The sequence below is a fragment of the Cetorhinus maximus genome, chromosome 19, assembly GCF_964194155.1.
Source record: "Cetorhinus maximus chromosome 19, sCetMax3.hap1.1, whole genome shotgun sequence".
In the NCBI taxonomy this organism is placed as follows: Eukaryota; Metazoa; Chordata; class Chondrichthyes; order Lamniformes; family Cetorhinidae; genus Cetorhinus; species Cetorhinus maximus.
This window is the reverse complement of record NC_135897.1, coordinates 15,580,311-15,600,633: the sequence shown is the minus strand read 5'-3', so window position 1 is coordinate 15,600,633 and position 20,323 is coordinate 15,580,311. Positions and strand designations below refer to the sequence as shown.

Here is a 20,323-nt window from a genome sequence, read left to right as displayed (position 1 = left end):
AACATCTTCTCCACGTCCACTATATCCAACCTTTCAGTATTCTGTAAGTTTCAATCAGATCCCCCCTCATCCTTCTAAACTCCATCGAGTATAGACCCAGTGTCCTCAAACGTTCCTCATATGTTAAGCCTTTCATTCCTGGGATCATTCTCGTGAACCTCCTCTGGACCCTCTCCAGGGCCAGAACATCCTTCCTGAGATACGGGGCCCAAAATTGCTCACAATATTCTAAATGTGGTCTGACCAGAGCCTTATAAAGCCTCAGCATCACATCCCTGCTTTTATATTCTAGTCCTCTCGAAATAAATGCCAACATTGCATTTGCCTTCCTAACTACTGACTCAACCTGCAAGTTAACCTTAAGAGAATCCTGGACTAGGACTCCCAAGTCCCTTTGCACTCCAGACTTCTGAATTCTCTCCCCATTTAGAAAATAGTCTATGCCTCTATTCTTCCTACCAAAGTGCATGACCTCACACTTCCCCACGTTGTATTCTATCTGCCACTTCTTTGCCCATTCTCCTAACCTGTCCAAATCCTTCTGCAGCCTCCCCGCCTCCTCAATACCACCTGTCCCTCCACCTATCTTTGTATCATCTGCAAACTTAGCCAGGATGCCCTCAGTTCCTTCATCTAGATCATTAATGTATAAAGTGAAAAGTTGTGGTCCCAACACTGACCCCTGCAGAACTCCACTAGTCACCGGCCGCCATCCTGAGAAGGACCCCCTTATCCCACTCTCTGCCTCCTGCCAGACAGCCAATCTTCTATCCATGCTAGTACCTTGCCTCTAACACCATGGGCTCTTATCTTACTGAGCAGCCTCCTGTGCGGCACCTTGTCAAAGGCCTCCTGGAAGTCCAAGTAGATAACATCCATTGGCTTTCCTTTGTCTAACCGACTCGTTACCTCCTCAAAGAATTCTAATAGATTTGTCAGGCATGACTTCCCCTTGATGAAACCATGCTAACTTTGCCCGATTTTACCATGAACTTCCAAGTATTCTGAAATCTCATCCTTAATAATGGACTCTAAAATCTTACCAACGACCGAGGTCAGGCTAATCGGCCTGTAATTTCCCGTCTTTTGCCTCACTCCCTTCTTAAGCAGGGGGGTTACATTAGCAATTTTCCAGTCCTCTGGGACCCTCCCTGACTCCAGTGATTCCTGAAAGATCACCACTAATGCCTCCACTATCTCTTCAGCTTTCTCCTTCAGAACTCTGGGGTGTAATCCATCTGGTCCAGGTGATTTATCCACCTTCAGACCTTTCAGTTTTCCTAGCACCTTCTCCTTGGTAATGGCCACCATACTCACCTCTGCCCCCCGACTCTCTTGAACTTTGGGGATGTCACTCGTGTCTTCCACTGTGAAGACTGACGCAAAGTACCTATTCAGTTCCTCCACCATTTCTTTGTTCCCCACTACTACTTCTCCAGCGTCATTTTCCAGCGACCCAATGTCCACTTTTGCTTCTCTCTTACCCATTATATATCTAAAAAAACTCTTGCAATCTTCTTTTATATTACTAGCTAGTTTACTCTCATATTTAACCTTCTCCCTCCTTATTTCTTTTTTAGTTGTCCTCTGTTGGTCTTTGTAGGCTTCCCAATCCCCTGGTTTCCCACTGCTCTTCGCTGCATTGTATGCTTTCGCTTTAGCTTTTATGCTGTCCCTGACTTCCCTTGTCAGCCATGGTTGCCTCGTCCTCCCTTTAGTATGCTTCTTCTTCCTAGGGATGAATTTTTGCTGTGTCTCCCAAATTACTCCCAGAAACTCCTACCATTGCTGTTCCACTGTCTTTCCTGCTAGGCTCATCTCCCAGTCAATTCTGGCCAGCTCCTCCCTCATGCCTCTGTAGTTGCCTTTATTCAACTGTAATACCGTTACATCTGATTCCAGCTTTTTCCTCTCAAATTGCAGGGTAAATTCTATCATATTATGGTCACTTCCTCCTAAGGCTTCCTTCACTTTAAGCTCCCTAATCAAATCTGCCTCATTACACATCACTAAATCTAGAATTGCCTGTTCCCTAGTGGGCTCCACCACAAGCTGCTCGTAGACATTCCACAAATTCCTTTTCTTGGGATCCACTACCAACCTGATTTTCCCAGTCTACCTGCATATTGAAATCCCCCATGATCACTGTAACCTTGCCTTTCTTACACACCTTTTCTATCTCCTGGTGTATCTTGTGCCCCACATTCTGAATACTGTTCGGAGGCCTGTACATAACTCCCATTATGGTTTTTTTTACCTTTGCGGTTCCTCAACTCTACCCACACAGATTCTACACCATCTGACCCTACATCATTTCTTGCTATTGATTTAATTTCATTTCTTACTAACAAAGCAACCCCACCCCTCTGCCAACCCACCTATCTTTTCGATAGGCTGTATATCCTTGGATATTTAGCTCCCAGTCCTGATCCCCTTGCAGCCATGTCTCCGTAATGCCCACCACATCATACCTGCCAATTTCAATCTGCGCCACAAGCTCATTTACCTTATTTCATATACTGCGTGTATTCAGATACAACACCTTCAGTCCTGTATTTCCCATCCCCTTTCTCATTGTCGTCCCTTTATCTGATATGCTTGAAGTTAGATTCCTAGCCCTTTCCAAACACTCTGTCCTATTTTGTGTTCTGGGAACTTTAATAGCCTCTCCTGGGCTCTCCTTTCTTTTCAGCTTTTTCATAATTTTCCATGAAGTTGAATCCACCCCCCCACACACTAACCTGCTGCTTTGTTTCCCATTAGTCATATTTCTTGGAGTTTTACCCTTCCCTCCCCCCCCACCCCTCCACTTTCTAGTTTGAAGTCCTGTTGACCACCCTATTTACCCTTTTCGCTAGAACATTGGTCTCAGATCGGTTCAGGTGGAGACCGTCCCAACGGTACAGATCCCTCCTGTTCCAATACTGATGCCATACTGACCCTCATACTGGATTCCATTCTGGGCATCACATCTCCAGAATGAGATATTGGTCATGGAAGGGCTGCAGTGCAGATTCATCAGAATGATGCCAAGGTATAGAGGGTTAAATTAGGAAAACAGGTTTTGTTAGCTTGGCCTGTATTCCCTTGACTATAGCAGATTGAGGGGTGATCTGATTAAGATGATTAAAATGTTATAAAGGTTTGATAAGGTCGATACAGAGAATCTATTCCCTCTGTTGGAGAATCGACAATGAGAAATAATCTTAATCCCTCGGGCTTTCTTCACCATTCAGTTAGATCATGGCTGATCGGTGCCTGAACTCCAGTTATCTGCCTTTGGTCCGTATCCCTTGATGTCCCCACCTAATGATAAAACAACTTACCTCAACCTTGAACGCTGCAGTTGGCCCAACATCCATAGCCTTTTGGGAGAGAGAATTCCATATTTCTACTCCCCTTTGTGTGGGAAAGTTCTTCCTGGCTTCACTCCTGGATGGCCTAGCTTGAGGTTCATTTCATGTCTCTGGAAGAATCAATTTCAGATTGGTTGGACCTCTGAACCCAGTTGCACACACATCTGCGATTTATGCTAATAATTTCCATCCATTTTTATGCTTTAGCTCTTGATTGGCAGATAGAATTAAATCATTTCAGACGATATACATTATGACATTTCTGGCAGTCAGTTGGTGCTGAATGTTCTGCTCTGGAGTTGCCTGGAGTTGCCTAACATATAATAGAAAGTAAATGCCTGACAGAAAAATAAAAGCAGTTATTTTCAGCTGAGAGTATTTTTGACATCAACCAGCGAGTGTTAACATAGTTCAAATGTTAAATTCACCGTACTCCTGTTGTTAGTCAATCGCATCTGGTTTGAAGGCTCAGTAGGTCAAATGTATACAAAATCTTTGAATAAAGTCGCCCCCTGAAGTGTGATTCACTAACAGTGCTGCTTAGATGTAATCTGCTTAAAGGTAATTATTCTGAGCATTAATGAGGTTACTTTTTTTTTAACATTTATTTCTGTTTCAACACTTGGTTTTGAGGAGGGCCTCAGGAGGATTGGCGAGAAAGAATTATTGAGTCTGACAACCTGAGAGATCAGAGACTTTGGCTGAGTATGGGAACCAGCTTTACTCTCCCAGCCATGCCAGAAGGATCTATCCATTAAACAAATGATTTTTTTTTAATCAACAGGGAATAACACAAGGACATTAAGGCTCAGTACATTGTTAAGGTTGTCTAAGGTCAATGAACAATGACATATGACTATAATTAACCGCTGTTCTCTGTATTCAATTAGTTGACCTTTCAGAAATCTACCTATCAATATAACCTACTGTCAGGGGGGGGTGGGGTAGGGCTTTAATTTTCTCCAGTTAATATCCCTGTGTGCTACTTTAACACAAACATTGAGTAACACCAGCAGTAAGATAACAGACCAGGATTTAGCACAAAGTTGTGAACTGTTAATCATTATACACTCGTCTCTCCTTAGCTCCCAATATACAGGCTCTTCCAGCTCACCGTACACTAACTACTTGCATTTATATCAACTCTTTAATGTTGTAAGCTGTCGCAACATGCTTCATAGGACTATAAACAGGCAAAACAAATTGCCACTGAAGCAAAGAAAGAAGACATTAGGACAGGTGACCAAATGCTCGGTCAAAGAGGTAGCTTTTAAGGGGTGTCTGAAAGGAGGAGAAAGATGGATGAGGCAGGAGATTTAAGGAGTTCCCAAGTGGCTGAAAAATGGGACAATGACAATTAGAATTAGAAGAGTGCAGAGGTCCCAGAGGGTTGTAGGACTGGAGGACATTTTTTTTATTATTCATTCATGGGGTGTGGGCATCACTGGCTAGGCCAGCATTTATTGCCATTCCTAATTGCCCTTGTTCAGGGGGCATTTAAGAGTCAACCACATTGTTATGGGTCTGGAGTCATATGTAGCCTAGACCAGACAAGGACAGAAAATTTCCTTCCCCAAAGGGGCATTAGTGAATCAGATGGGTTTTTATAACAATTGACAATGGTTTCATGGTCATCATCAGACTTTGAATTCCAGATTATTATTGGATTCAAATTTTGCCATCTGCTATGGTGGGATTTGAACCCAGGTCCCCAAAGCATTAGCCTGGGTCTCTGGGTTACTAGTCCAGTGACAATGCTACTACACCACCAGCTCCCCTTAAAACCATAAGGCAAGGTGAGGCCATGAAGACATGAGAACTATAAAATGGAGACTTTCAGGGACCGGGAGCCAATGTAGGTCAGCAAGCACGGGAGTGATGGGTGGACAGGACTTGGTGCTGGATAAGATATGGATAGCAGAGGTCTAGATCAGCTCAAGTTCATAGAGGGTGGAGAATGGGAGGCCAGCCAAAAGAGCATTGGAATAATTGAATCCTGAGATAATAAGGTCATGGATGAGGTGTTCAGCAGCAGATGGGCTGAGACAAAGGGCAGTGATGAGTGATATTACCGGGATGTAAGCAGACAGTCTTAGTGATGGAGAGGCTAGACATCTATTGTTCAAATCTAAATCCTCACACTATCTCCCACTCTAACTTATCCTTAGCGTCAACTCTTTACCTCCTTCACTCATCCCTTGACAGCAATCTGTGTTAAAACCCAGGCTTCCTATTAGCTATTTCTTACTTCCTGATTTATCTCATCTTTCTTTCCTACACAAAATCACTAGATCTTTACAATGATGAAGACCATTTGGCATATTATAGTTTACCCACCCAGAGAACCATACTCTATGTGGGAATGTATTTCATACATTGATCACTCTGAGTACACAGACCATTCATGGAGCCTCTTTGTCCAGTTAGTTGCCAGGCTTTTCATCACCTTTCTCCTGTGCAGATACATTGGCCAGGGAACTGGTTAACTCTGCCTATCACCTGCTATGATCCTATGTAGTTGCTTCACATGGGCTTGTTGTTTAAATTATTTCAGTTTTCTCTGCACTACCCTGCCCACAATTCCATTCCAAGTGGAACATAGGAACAGGGGTAGCCTGTTTGGCTAATCATTGGGATCATCGATCACCTATCTGCGCCTCAACACCTCAAAAATGCCTTTGCTTCATATCCCTAACCCTTTTGCACAAAGAATAATTTCCAGATATCGGCCCTAAATTTGGTTTTACCTAGTTTAAACCGGAATTTAAACCTAAGCACCAAGCATTGGTGTACATTGTACATTGAAATGGTTGAAAAGTGATGACCTACCATTGAGGACACATTTCCCTTGTGTCAGCCATGACTCAGTGGGTAGCACACTCCCTGGAGTGAGAAGGGTGTCGATTGAAGTGCTGCTCTTTTGGCTGGCCTCCCATTCTCCACCCTGTACAAACTTGAGCTGGTCTAGACCTCTGCTATCCATATCCTATCCTGCACTAAGTTCTGCTCACCCATCACTCCTGTACTTCCTGACCTGCATTGGCTCCTGGTCCCTGAATGTCTCCATTTTACACTTCTCTTTCCTCTCTTCATGGTTTCACCTCTCCCTATCTCTGCCATGTTCCCCAGCCCTCCAACCGTCTGGGAATTCCAAACTCCTAATTCTGACCTATTTCGCATCACCAGTTTTCATTGTCCTACTATTCCCAGCCATGCTGTCAGCTGTCGAGGCACTAAGGTCCCAAATTCTCTCCTTAAACATCCCCACCTCACTACAACTCTCTCTTCCTTCAGGACACTCCTTAAAACCTACCTCTCTGACCAAGCATTTGGTCATCTAACTTGAGCACAAAATCAGAATTGAAATTTCAGTGCAGTACTGAGGGAGTGCTGCACTGTTGGAGGGGCTTTCTTTTGGATGAGATGTTAAATTGAGGCCCCTGTCTTCCCTCTCAGGCAGATGCAAAAAAACCCACACCGCTCTTGGAAGAAAAACAGGTGAGTTCCCCAGTTGGATTACCCAGTCATTATCACATTGCTGTTTGTAGGGAACTTGCTGTGAGCAAATTGGCTGCCACGTTTCCTACATCACAACAGTGACTACACCATGAAAGTATTTTGTTGACTGGAGAAATTGAGGTTGTGGAAGATGCTTTGTGAATACAAGTTCTCGCTTTTCTTGTGGTAGGTACCAGGATCATTCCACCTGATCACTACTGAAAGTTAATGTAATAAGCATCATAACTTGTGCTGTTTGTTGGAAAATGATTAAATAACTTGTTCTTTTTTGTATATACTTTCAGGTAATCAATGCTATTGAGCAGGACTATCGCCTTCCACCACCCATGGACTGCCCGGCTGCTCTACACCAGCTTATGTTAGACTGCTGGCAGAAAGACCGCAATTCCAGGCCCAAATTCGCCCAGAATGTCAACACCCTCGACAAAATGATCCGGAATCCGACCAGCCTCAAGACTATGGCCACCATCACCGCAGTGTAGGCATTTATCCTCTTCTCAGTCACTGGCCAATCATTGGCGACATTCTTGCTCATTTGATTCAGCCTGTGGCAGTGGTCAAACCCTCATCATGGTTCAGGATGCAATGGGGAAGAGTTTTCAGGCTGTCACGTGGGGGTTGGTTTTCATCCTCATAACCCCAAATTTTGGTCGATACACGTCGCCCACGTGGTGAAGAAAAAATTCTAACCCAAGGCTCATGGTTTGTACATTGGGTACAGAAGCAGTGAAGAAATGTCCTGTAATTTACCACATGTAAGGCAGAGGGGCAATAGATCAGCACATGAAGTTTGCTGTTGTGTATAAAGGGACTAAAAGATATAGGGCTGGATTTTATGGGGCGTCGGGGTCTCCTGCCCACCCTGGCGAAAAACTGCCATTTAGCGGCCATGAGGAAGTCCCGCCTATGAGAATCGCCGGCCAACCAAAAGGCTGGCAGCTCTCTGGTCCCAGCTGCACCACCAAGACCAATGGGTTGGGAATATATGCAGACGCCAACAGTGAGGAGCCATTGAGCTGGACTCAAGGTAATTGGGGAGGTTGGATTGACGAGGCCAGGCTAGATGGCTAGGGTAAGGGGGTGAGGGGCTGAGGTAGATAGACAGTGGGGAAGGTGAACTGGGAGAGGGGAGTGCCATAGACATTTTTGGGGAGGGGGGCGCTACATTAATTGGCCACTGAAGGGCCTCAATTGGCTCACAGGTGAGCGGGCCTCCTGACGCTTCCCCCAGCATTGGTAACATCACTGCAGGAGTTTCTCAGGGTAGTGTACTCGGCCCAACCACCTTCAGCTGCTACGTTAATGACCATCGTTCCATCATAAGGTCAGAAGTGGGGATGTTCTTTGATGATTGCACAGTGTTCAGCACCATTTGCAACTCCTCAAATATTGAAACAGTCCATGTCCAAATGCAGCAAGACCTGGACAATATCCAGGCCTGGGCTGACAAGTAGTAAGTAACATTTATGCCACACAAGTGACAGGCAATGACTATCTCCAACAAGAGAGAATCTAACCATTGCCCCATGACATTTAATGGCATTACCATCACTGAATCCCCCACTATCAACACCCTTAGGGTTACCATTGATCAGAAACTGAACTGGACCAGCCGTGTAAAAACTGTGGCTACAAGAACAGGTCAGAAGTTGGGACTTCTGTAGCAAGTAACTCACCTCATAGCTTCCCAAAGCCTGTCCACCATCTACAAAGCACAAGCCAGGAATGTGATGGAATACTCCCCACTTGCCTGGATAAGTGCAGCTCCCACAACACTCAAGAAGCTTGACACTGTCCAGGACAAAGCAGCCCGCTTGATTGGCACCCCGTCCACAAACATTCACTCCCTCCATCACCGACACACAGTGACTACAGTGTGTACCATCTACAAGATGCACTGCTGAAACTCATGTCCTTCGATGGCACCTTCCAAACCCACAACCTCTATCACTTAGAAGGAGAAGGGCCGCAGGCTCAGGGGAACACCATCACCTGCAAATTTCCCCCCAAACCACACACCACCCTGACATGGAAATATATCGTCGTTCCTTCACTGTGGCTGGGTCAAAACCCTGGAACTCCCTTCCTAACAGCACTGTGGGTGTACCTACACCACAGGCACTGCAGCGGTTCAAGAAGGCAGCTCACCCACCACCTTCTCAAAGGCAATTAAAGATGGGCAATAAATGCTGGTCTAGCCAGTGACATCTGCACCCCATTAAAAATAGAAAAAATGGTTGCCAAGCACTTTGGGATGTACTGAGGTTGCAAAAGATGATGTATAAGTACAAATCCTTTCTTTATTAGCTTATGTTCATGAAAAATGCCAGCACAACAGGGAGACATTCACATGGAATTAGAGAGTTTACAAATCAGAAACAGGCCATGCAGCCTGACAGGTCAGTGATGGCACTTATATCACATGAGCCTTCTTGCACTCCAATTACCTCTTCCCATCCTGCCTCCATGTATCTGTTTATTCCTTTCTCCCTCGTATGTTTTTTAAAATTCATTTACAGGATGTAGGTGTCAGCCTCCCCATGATGACTGATCCTCCCTCACATGCCACAACTTAACTTCACGACATTCAGGAAACAATGTCCCAACCAGAACTCCTTGTCTCCATTGGGGCATCCCACCAGTAAACACTGGAGCCATGTCTCTGTGAGGCATACTGCTCGCTATCTTACAGCAAGGTGCTTCAGTTGGAAAAAGGGCTGAAAGAATTATAAGTGAAGGAGAAGGCAGTCTGGAGTCTCCTAAAAATGTGTCTTTTTGTCTGCCAGATTAGGCATGCTGAATCTCATTATTAAAGTTGAACTGGTTCGTGAGCTCAGTCTTTGACTAACTTCATGAAGGGGTCAAGTAATGTTTGTGCAGCAGTCCTTTAATGCCTCAAATTTAAAATTCCCATCCTTGTGTTTAAATCCATCCATGGCCTTGCCCCCCCTTCCATCTCTGTAACCTCCTTCCATAGCCTTACAAAGCCAGTGTCAAAATAACTAAAGTCAAACATCCTTTCGAGCAGAATTTAATGAGGTGGTGAAGGCTTAGTCTCTTATTTTCTACAAACTATCAAAACAGGAAAGGGCAACAAATATCTAAGCCCCAGGGAAAATCAGAGGCATCTTAATGTCCAATTCTCCCTGATTATAGATATTTATAGCTATGGTTTGTCTTCCCATCCCCAGTCATTCTGAATTCCTACAAAACAAAAGTCAATTAAAAAGCGCCAGGGGCCATTTTGTCCTCTCATGGAAATAGAGAGGACTAATTCTTTCCAGGGTCCAAGGCGGTGTCTTATTACACTCCAACCTTCCTTTATAAACAAAAACCCCATTCATTCATCTAAACTCATAATCTAATAACAGTAACGAGAGCCAGGGCAGCTCGTGGCTTGTAACTGGAACCAAGTGATGTTCTGACTCTTCAACTCATCTCTGCAGACTGTCTGACTTTCAAAAATCATGAAAAAAGTTGACTTGTGCTGCAAGTATTGTTTTGTGAAACTCTCCAGGCCAAAGCTGATTAATTCATATGTACTTGAGGGATGACCTTGTAAAGTGCCTGTGGAGACATCTGGTGGCTGGACTGTCTCTACTTGAAGAGAATGAATGACAGAAGGAGCAACATTTTATTTCTATATAACCTCTCACCTCTGAGGGGCACCCCAAAGTGCTTCTCAGATTCATAACTTGTTTCTGAAATGTGGTTACAGTTATTTTGTCAACAAATGGAATCACCACTTTGCCCACAGCCTCACAACCAGCAATGAGATACAGGACCAGGTCGTCTATCTTTGTGGTGTTGGTTTCTGAGCAAGCACTGCAATAGTAGTTTCCTGTCACCTCTTTAACTAGTGCCAACCTGAATAGGCAGATGGGGCCTTGGCTTAAGATCTTGTCCAAAAGACAGCACTTCCAACAGTGCAGCACTCCCTTGGTATTGCATTGGAGTGTCAAAAGCTCAAAGAGGTGCTTGAACACAGAACCTTTTGCTCAGAGGCAAGAGTGCTATCCATTGAGTAAAACTGACACTTTGAAGTCACCTTGAGAGAGAGAAAGTGTCTTATTTTCTCAGGAAAGGACAACAAATAACTAAACCCCAGGGAAAATCAGAGGCAATTTAATGTCCAGTTCTTTCTGATTATGGTTATTTCTAGCCATGGTTTTTCTTCCTAATATCACAGACATCCAAACTCCAGTCACTTCTTTCCTATAAAACAAAAGTCAATTAAAAACTGCCAGGGGCCAATTTGTCCTCTCATGAAAATAGAGAGGACTAATTCTTTCCAGGGTCTAAGGTGGCGGAGGGTGAGATGGTACGAAAGAGAGGATTAGAGGAACAAATGCGTTGATTTGAGCTTTTCTTGAGAATGGGAATGAGAAAGAATTTTGCGACAGTTGTTATTTGTTTGTCAGAGACACTGATGTTCTCTTTTTGTTGTTTGCTAACGAACGCAGGCCTTCGCAGCCCCTGTTGGATCGCAGTGTCCCTGACTTCACTGCTTTCACCTCAGTAGAAGATTGGCTTAGTGCAATCAAGATGAGTCAGTACAGAGAGAACTTCCTCAATTCTGGATTCACCTCACTCCAGCTGAGCACACAGATGACTTCTGAGTGAGTATCATAGGGAATGTACAAGTGAGGATTGGAAAAGAAGGTCGTTTGGCTCATTCCTCCCAGAATACTAAAACTAACCCTGACTGCATCTGAAATAATTCCTGCCCGCAATCACCCTCAGTGAATCCTTCCACATGAGCAGTTGAGGAGAACTGGCCAGGATGTATGTATTTATGTAAAGTCATTTACATAAAGGCATTTATGTAAAGTCACTAAATGTTGGCACTGTGCCACAAAGACATGTGCAGTCAGCTTTCGGAGAGCTGGATTACATTCAAGTGTAACAACCCAGACAGACTGAGAAAGTTCCAGGTTCCAAAGCTGGTCAGTGCTGGCAGCAGGAAAATCAGCAAGGATTGTCACTCCCGATCACTAACCATTGAACCTTCACCATGCAAGAGCAGAGGTGTGATGCTTTCCACAGTCGTATAGCCTGCTGACACTCACTGAGCAGATGCTGGGTGAGATATCAAAATGCTGTCATGAAAACTTCAAGGGAAATTGAAATCAGGAGAGATGGGGAACAGGCAGTTGAATTCCTATCATTCACTTCACACACTCACCCAAATTCAAAATTTCAGCTCTGGACTAGAGTTAGGTCAGCTCTTTTTGTTCAAACTTGCCACTTGCATTTCATTGTTCAGTGCGACCTCTGCTAAGTATTCTATGAAACAAAACAGGGAGTGTGTTCAGGAGATCTATTGCACACTCTTCCTTCACTTCTGGGACCTGAATTCCCATCTAACCATGACTGCAGACTGTTGGATAATGACAGGCTCCAGACATGGGTAAAACTGGGAACTCTCAGAACCACCACCTCCACCTTCCTTCTTCGCAAAGCCCCAACCCCCCTCCCCTCCCCCCTCCACTCTGCCCCCAATTCAGTCTACAAGAGGTTACACGTGGGAACAATCAAGCTGGATGAGTTTGTTGAAGGCAGCTCTCTAGGTGTGGAAGCAAAGGATTAGGAGAGAAAGCTGGGGGAAAAAGAGCCGATAACAGAAAGAATTTATTTTCCTGGAAGAAGCACACATAAAAAACAGACACATTGACTCACAGAGACACACACATAATCTCACACTCACACAGACACACACTCACATACACACACATGCACACACAGGCACACACAAACAGACACAATCTCACACACACACACCCAATCTTGCTCTCACACATATGCACCCACATAGACACATGCGCACATACAGACACATTCTCACTCACAGGCACACGCATAGACAGACACACTCACACAGACAGACACATGCACAATCTCACATTCACACAGACACACACAAACAGACACAATCCCACACAGACACATACACATACACACACTCGCTTTCACACATACGCACGCACACGCACACAGACAGACATGCTCACACAGGCACAGATGCAGGCACACATGCATACAGACACACATACGCACACATATACAGACACACTCACACTCACAGACACACGTACAAACAGACATGCTCTCAAACTCACACATGCACCACTCTCACTCTCACACAGAGGCACACACACAGACACACAGAATCAAATAAAACCTAACGCAGGAAAAGTGAGATCCCATGAACATATTTTGTTAGTATTATTGAAATAATGATTGTTGTCTTTCCTGCAGGGACTTGCTGAGGATAGGGGTCACTTTGGCTGGTCACCAGAAGAAAATTCTGAACAGCATTCAGTCAATGAGAGGACAAATCAGCCAATCAACTTCAGCTATGGCATGACAGCAGTGGATGATGGGACATGTCTAAACAGCACTGGTGGTGTAAAAGAAAGATGCAGACCATTTCTCCTGGGCTCAAGACCATTCTTATGAAGGAAACACATTGTTACTGTCTACCAGACTGATCCTATTCGGAAATCATGCATTCCTGTCCTTAAAAAAACAAACAAGATCTAGCCGGATAATCTCTTTTTTAAGAAAACAATCTGTCCCTTCATGAAGCCAGGGCCTGTGAAACTGGAATCAAATGAACATCCCATTATTCCAAAGAACATGCTGTGATATTCTTTAATGTTTGTTAGATGCATTTCTTTTTTCTTCATAAGTGATGTTCTTCAGATGTTGGTGCCAAGAGACTGCCCCTTCCCTAAGATGGATTCCAGATCCTTTATATCTTCATATTGAAGATGATCAGAAGTAATCATTCTTTGCTTGCATTTTCTGCAACAATGTCTGTGTTTTGATAGCAATGACTCTGAACGCTGGCAGAACTTGAGCCAGCTACACTTGTACAAAGAGGGAAGTAGGTATTTATCAGGCAACATACACAAGGCCTGTGCTTGTGGCTGGCAGGCATTGGTGACCAGACTTCTTATTAACTCTTTGGATTAACTGTATAGAAAAGATGTGATTCTTTTGCAAGCGGTACAAGCGATGGACCCCACTGACCTTGCTTGTCGTTGACAAGAGAGGTGTAGTCGGACAATGATACGAAGTACCTCTGGTGTTACATTGCACCGCTCATTAATTGACTCATTTTGAACATTTTGCTTTGTGTGTCAGTGCTTGTTGGAATTCTAGTGACGTCCATTCAACCCAGTGCTCAGAACTTTGCTGCTTCAACTTTCTGGTAAGTCCAGAATTTGATTGCTTCCCTGTTTCTTTTTGATGGCAGAGTGTTGAATAGTGGGGCACGCTTTCTGCAGCCTGACTGAATGCCCACTGCCATTCCTGAGGGTCAGTCTGGGACAATCCCATCATCTCAGTCAGTAAGAGCTACTTCGGCGCCGTGTACTAAGTTAGAGGTTTTGATGTTGTCCTTTTCTTCCAGGAGGTTATGCATTCGGTTGTCTCAATTCTGTGTTCCCACTTTACATTCTCGATGGAATAAATGACAGAAACCAGGCAGTGCTCGGCCTGGTGTCGTAACTATGGCAACCATGAACAATTTACTGCTCATTCCTACAGTGTACCAAAGCTTCATTCCAACAACAACTTACATTTATATGGCACCTTTAATGTAATGAAACATGTGCGTCACCGAGGCAGAGGCATTTTAAAACAAAGAATGACACCAAGCCACAGGAGATAATGGCTCAGGTATTCCAATCAGCGTCAGAGAGGGTGTATCCGATGCTGACTGCAATTTAAACTGCCTGCTTACCATTTTAACAGTGGAGCATTTGCACCTTCTGATGTTGGCTGCAGCAGGATGCAGGAATGAACAAAGTTGTGGAGGGTGATTCCAGCACAGCCTTTTCTCATTGTGAACTAAAGAAAGCCTTTAACGTCTGTCTTCACTTCATTGACTTTCACAGTTTCATATATCGCTGTCAACGTCCGATACTGCATGGCCCCACCCTACAGACAGTACTAAACCCACCCCCATCTCACCCCTCGACAATGTCAAAACCCTCCCTCAAACCCCCCCACCCCCCTCAGCCTGGAGTGTGTTTACCCTTCTTTCACCCCAGACAGTGTTCACTCCCCGTCACCCTTCACAGTGTTTACCCTCCTCTCACACACCCTGACAGTGTTCACTCCCTCCCTCACCCCCTACAATGTTCAGCTCCCCTCACCTCACTTCACTCCCGAAAATGCTTAACACCGCACCCCCTGACGATGCTGACTCTTCCAATATTGGTTGGACAGGAGCCAGGGATTCTGGAAAGTGAGTTGGGTGGAGGTGAGCACTGACTGGAGTGGGGTGAACATCCCCGGGGCGGGGTGGGTGGGGGGAGGGTGGTGAACATTACTTGGGGTGGAGGGAACATTGCCAGGGCTGGGGTGGGTGGTGGAATGAACATTGCCGGGGCAGTGGGGGGGAAAATTGCCAGGGCGGGCAGCGGGGGGGATCATTGCTGGGGCGGGGGTGGACATTACCGGGGCGAGGTGGAGGAACATTACCGGGGCGGGAGTGAACATTGCCGGGGCGGGTGGGTGGGGGGGACATTGCTGGGGTGGGGGTGGGTGGTGGGGTGAGTAATGCCAGAGTGGGGGGAGGAACATTGCCGGGAAGGGGGGGGGTGGTGGTGAACATTATGGGGCGGGGGAAGGAACATTGCCGGGGCAGGCGGAGGGGGTGGGGGATCATTGGCGGGGTGGGGGGGGGGATCATTGCCAGGGCAAGAGTGAACGTTGCCGGGGTGGGGAGGGGGTGTGGGGGGGGGGTCATTGCCGGGGCGGGGTGGGGGTGGTGAACATTGCTTTAGTTGCCATTGTGCTTTGATATTCCAACTGATTTATTGAGAGTTTCACTAGTTTTATACCTGCTGTGAAAATTTCTAGTAAATCCGTGTAAAACCAGGGTAAGCAGAGTGCAAACAGCCCAAATTTCCATGGTTCTGGTGATCTGATCCCGCTGTTGTTGGAACTGAGGAGCAATCTGGACACCGTAAAACCGGCAATTAGACCTTCCAAGCTTCTTGCATAAGTAGTGCGGATGTGCGCATGTCAGGACTTCGTCAGGGTCCTGACTGGCATCAGGGACTTAACTTGAGTAAAACACCTCATATAGGAAGATTTGGGCCATTAGGTCAGATGACCAAAGGCTTGTTCAGAGAGGTAAGCTTTAAGGAGTGCCTTAAGGGAGGAAACTGACATTGAGAGATGGAAAGGTTTAGGGAGGGAATTCCAGAGGTCTAGACAACTGAAGGCACAGTCACCAATGGTGGAGTAATTAAAATTGGGAATGCACAAGAGGCCAGAATTAGTGGAACTCAGATATCTTGGGAGGGTTATGGGGCTGGAGGAGATTACAGAGATAGTGAGGGTCAAGGCCATAGAGACGTTTGAAAATAAGGATGAGCATTTTAAAATCAAGACTTTCCTTGACCAAGATCCACTGTAAGTCAGTGAGCACAGGAGTGATAGGGGAACAGGACTTGCTGTGAGTTAAGACACAGGCAGCAGAGTTTTGGATGACCTCAAGTTTCCGGAAGGTCGAATGTGTGAGAGCGGCCAGGAATGCTTTGGAATAGAGGCATGGGTGAGGGTTTCGACAGTTGATGAGCTGAGATGGGCAAATACTTAAATAAATTCAAGATGAAGGTAAATCACAGCATGTCTGATTTACCCACAATTTATAACCCCTCAAAATTCTGTGAGCACTAGGGGACAGTTGGTGCTTTTGAGACAGAGACTGACGGCAACTGAATAGTGCAGCAACCTCGAGTAACTGAACTGCCTACCCTTGATCCTAATGTTTCCATATGATCCAGCGCTGAGTGCTCTCCCCCTGTCAGTCTCCTTGGGCTATAAGAGAGGGTCCATGTGTAATAGAGGAGTGCTGAAAGGAGTAAAACTACAAAAAGACATCAAACCAACAGTGAAGAATCAGACCATATGGCCCAACCAGATTGACCACATTTTATACTCCGCATACACCTCCTGAAACGATAATGACCTACTCCCGCCCTGCTCCCGAGTTCCTTTTTGTTTCTTCACCCTCGTCTATGCAGTATCTGCATTTTCTGCTCCACCCTCAACATATGACAATGTGTTCCACATTCTCGCTACTCACTGGGTAAAAAATGCCGATGACTTTCAACTGTTAAAAAAGGGAGAAAACTAGCATTTATGCAGCAGCTTTCACAACCTTAGGATGTCCCAAAAAGCCCTGTAGCAAATGGTGTAGTTTTGAAGTGTTCTCCTGTTGTATTGTAGGAAACATGGCAGCCAGTTTGAACACAACAAACAGTAATGTGATGATAAAAACAAAAACAGAATTACCTGGAAAAACTCAGCAGGTCTGGCAGCATCGGCGGAGAAGAAATCAGTTAACGTTTCGAGCCTTCATGGCCCTTCGGCAGAACTGAAGCATAGTTAGGAGAAGGGAGAAATATAAACTGGTTTAAGGTGGTGGGGGGGGTGGCGGGGGAGAGAGACGTTGAGGGTGTGGTGATTGTGGAGATGAGCAGTGATAGGAGCAGATAATCAAAAGATGTCACAGACAAAAGGGTCAAAGAGGTGTTGAAGGTGGTGATATTTGTCTAAGAAAAGTGCTAATTAAGAATGGAAGACAGGATATTCAAAGTACAGCTCTAGTGGGGGTGGGGTGGACAGACTAACAAGGTTTTAGTTTTAGATTTAAAAATAATGGAAATAGGTGGGGAAAGAAGAATCTATATAAATTATTGAAAAAAAAGGGGGGGGTGGGGGAGAAACGGGGTGGGGATGGGGGGAGGGGGAGTTTAAGACCTAAAGTTGTTGAATTCAATATTCAGCCCGGAAGGCTGTAAAGTGCCTAGTCGGAAGATGAGGTGCTGTTCCTCCAGTTTGCGTTGGGCTTCACTGGAACAATGCAGCAAGCCAAGGACAGACATGTGGGCAAGAGAACAGGGTGGTGTGTTAAAAGGGCAAGCGACAGGGAGGTTTGGGTCTTTCTTGCGGACAGACCGCAGGTGTTCCGCAAAACGGTCGCCCAGTTTGCGTTTGGTCTCTCCAATGTAGAGGAGACCGCATTGGGAGCAACGAATGCAGTAGACTAAGGGGAAATGCAAGTGAAATGCTGCTTCACTTGAAAGGAGTGTTTGGACCCTTGGATGTGATGATGGCTAACAAAACTGCTCCAGTGATCGCGGGATGAATATTGGTCAGGACACTGGGGTTAACTCACCTGCTGTCCTTCGAAATATTGCCACAGGATCTTTTACATCCACCAAAAAAGACAGGCAGCATTTCACCTGAGAGATGGTACATCTGGCAGTGCAGCAAGCCCTCAGTACATCTGCACTGGAGTGTCAGCCTGGACATTTGCACCCAAGTCTCTGGAGTGGAACTTAAACACACAATCTTCAGACTCAGAGGTGCAAGTGTCACCAACTGTGTACTCTGCTGGATTCTGTGTACTCTATAGTCAGTGATGTCCAAGCTACTAGATCACTGGGTAATTAGCGGAGATCAGGTGGCAGAAAACTTAACCTCCTTGTTGCAGACTTCCAAGGGAGGACAGCAAATCCCCAGAGCACCCAGTATGGGGGATGAGGAATGCGAGAATGTCTGTGACCAAGCCATGAATTCCCGATGACTAAGATGGACTTCACAGCGGTCGAAATGTCATGTCGGTAACGCTCCTTTGGCTTAGCATTGATGGCCACCTCAATCCTAAGGGTAGCTGTTGTGGGAAAGCAAATGGTGAGACTGAGACAGAAGTGGGTTCCTGACTGGGGGGGCGGCCTAAGGCACATTGGAGATGAGGGTCTGTTAGAGTGTAATGAGCAATGCTGGACACGTGGCATGCTTTACGGAGCCTGAGCGTGCTGAGTCGCTGAGCGGGGAGTGCCCTCCACTCCTGTTCTTATTTATTTTCCGTGGTGATAATCAACACATTTATTTTATTTCCATAATAAAATGGAGTGTTTCTGAAAGAGAAGTGAGAGTGAATGCTTGGCCAAGGTTGAAGGAGGGAAAGAAGAAAAGTGGCTCTGTTCTTTCAGGGTGTTGGGATTTAAATATTTATACGCGACAGCGGATTGGCAGTCACCACATTCCTGATCTTGAACACTGTTCAAAGGTTACTCTCTTCATAGCTGACCTCTCTGACAGACTGTACCTCAAGCTAAACAAATAAGTGGAAGGGAAAAAAAATTCCTCCATCTAAACTCTAGGGAGCTGCTGTCAGAATGTGAAAAATGACTGAGGAAGTGCTTGTTGAGTGACAGAGCCCAGTGGCAGGCAGACTCTGAGAATTGGGAGTGTGGTAGTGACTGGTTTCACAGGAACTCCACAACCAAGGCACCAAACATATCAAGAAACACAATCTCACCACTCCAACCCCACTCTGTTATATTCTGTAAAGACTTTCCAGACAGCAAGCACATATGCCACTGTTAGACTTTGCTGTGGACCACACATTTACATTGAATTTACAGCGTGGGCTCAGGCTATTTGGCCCAGCTGCTTTATGCTGATGCTTATGCTCCACACAAGACCCCCCTCCCCCCCCCCTCCCCCCCCCCGCTAGCCTGCTTCATCTCCATTTATCGGCACACCGTGTTCCTTTCCCCCTCGTGTTTATCTAACTTGCCCTTGACAACGTCTATGCTATTTGCCTCAACCGTGTGTGGAGTGAGTCCCACATTCAACCTCCTCCTGGGCTTTTTGGGACACCTTAGGGTGTCCCGAAAAGCCTTGCAGCAAATGAACCACTCTCTGGGCCAAGAAATTTCCCCTGAATTCCCTACTGGATTAATACCTCAACATCCAGAGGCAGGCTTTGGCAGTGTTGCCAACCATAGTTGGATGCATTCCTGGAGGTATCATTAAATGATATACCATCTCCCCCACCCCCACTGGTTCGCCGATATGTCCATCCTCACAAAATGTCATCTTTCCATAGCAACTGGGAAGCGAATGGACTCTTCACCACTCAGCTAGATGGTTATTGACAGTCAGACAGCCTTTTTTTCCCAACTAACCTCTATAGTTTTGTAACTTGTAGGCCGGTGGTTCAGAATAGCATCAACAGCATAGGGTTTAATTCCCCATTCCGGCTGAGGTAGACTTCAGACCTGCCTCTTTGTCCTGCCCCATAGTAAAATTACAGCACAAGCTGTCGTTCAGCAACCCTTGAGTAATCGAGGACATACCTGAAGAAGATTGAAAGAAAATTTTGAAAAAAAACACTTTTTTTCTTAGTGCCCTATGATCTTTCTCCTGAGTTGCTATCAACAGCCCTGAGATTAAGATTCAGTTCTGGAGACTCCAGGGAAATCCTGGAGGGTTAAGCAACACTAGACCTCAGTTTGCTGAAAGGAATCTTTAAAGTATCCAGCCTGAAAAATAAATAGGGATTAAGGCGTCATTTATTAATCAACATATGGAAGTGAATTGAAGGCAATCAACCATACAACAATCAGTTC

At 45.5% G+C, this 20,323-nt stretch overlaps 1 protein-coding gene across 1 annotated transcript in view; it reads left to right on the top strand.

Annotated features, from left to right (window-relative positions):
* The window catches only part of LOC144693664 (ephrin type-B receptor 1), a 540,104-nt gene that overhangs the window by 514,444 nt on the left and 5,337 nt on the right, over positions 1-20,323 (top strand). Inside the window, exons 14-16 of the mRNA XM_078563531.1 lie at positions 7,160-7,353; positions 11,339-11,494; positions 13,134-14,091. Coding sequence (XP_078419657.1) covers positions 7,160-7,353; positions 11,339-11,494; positions 13,134-13,242 — 459 coding nt within the window. The 3' untranslated portion in view covers positions 13,243-14,091. The remainder of the gene's footprint in view (positions 1-7,159; positions 7,354-11,338; positions 11,495-13,133; positions 14,092-20,323) is intronic.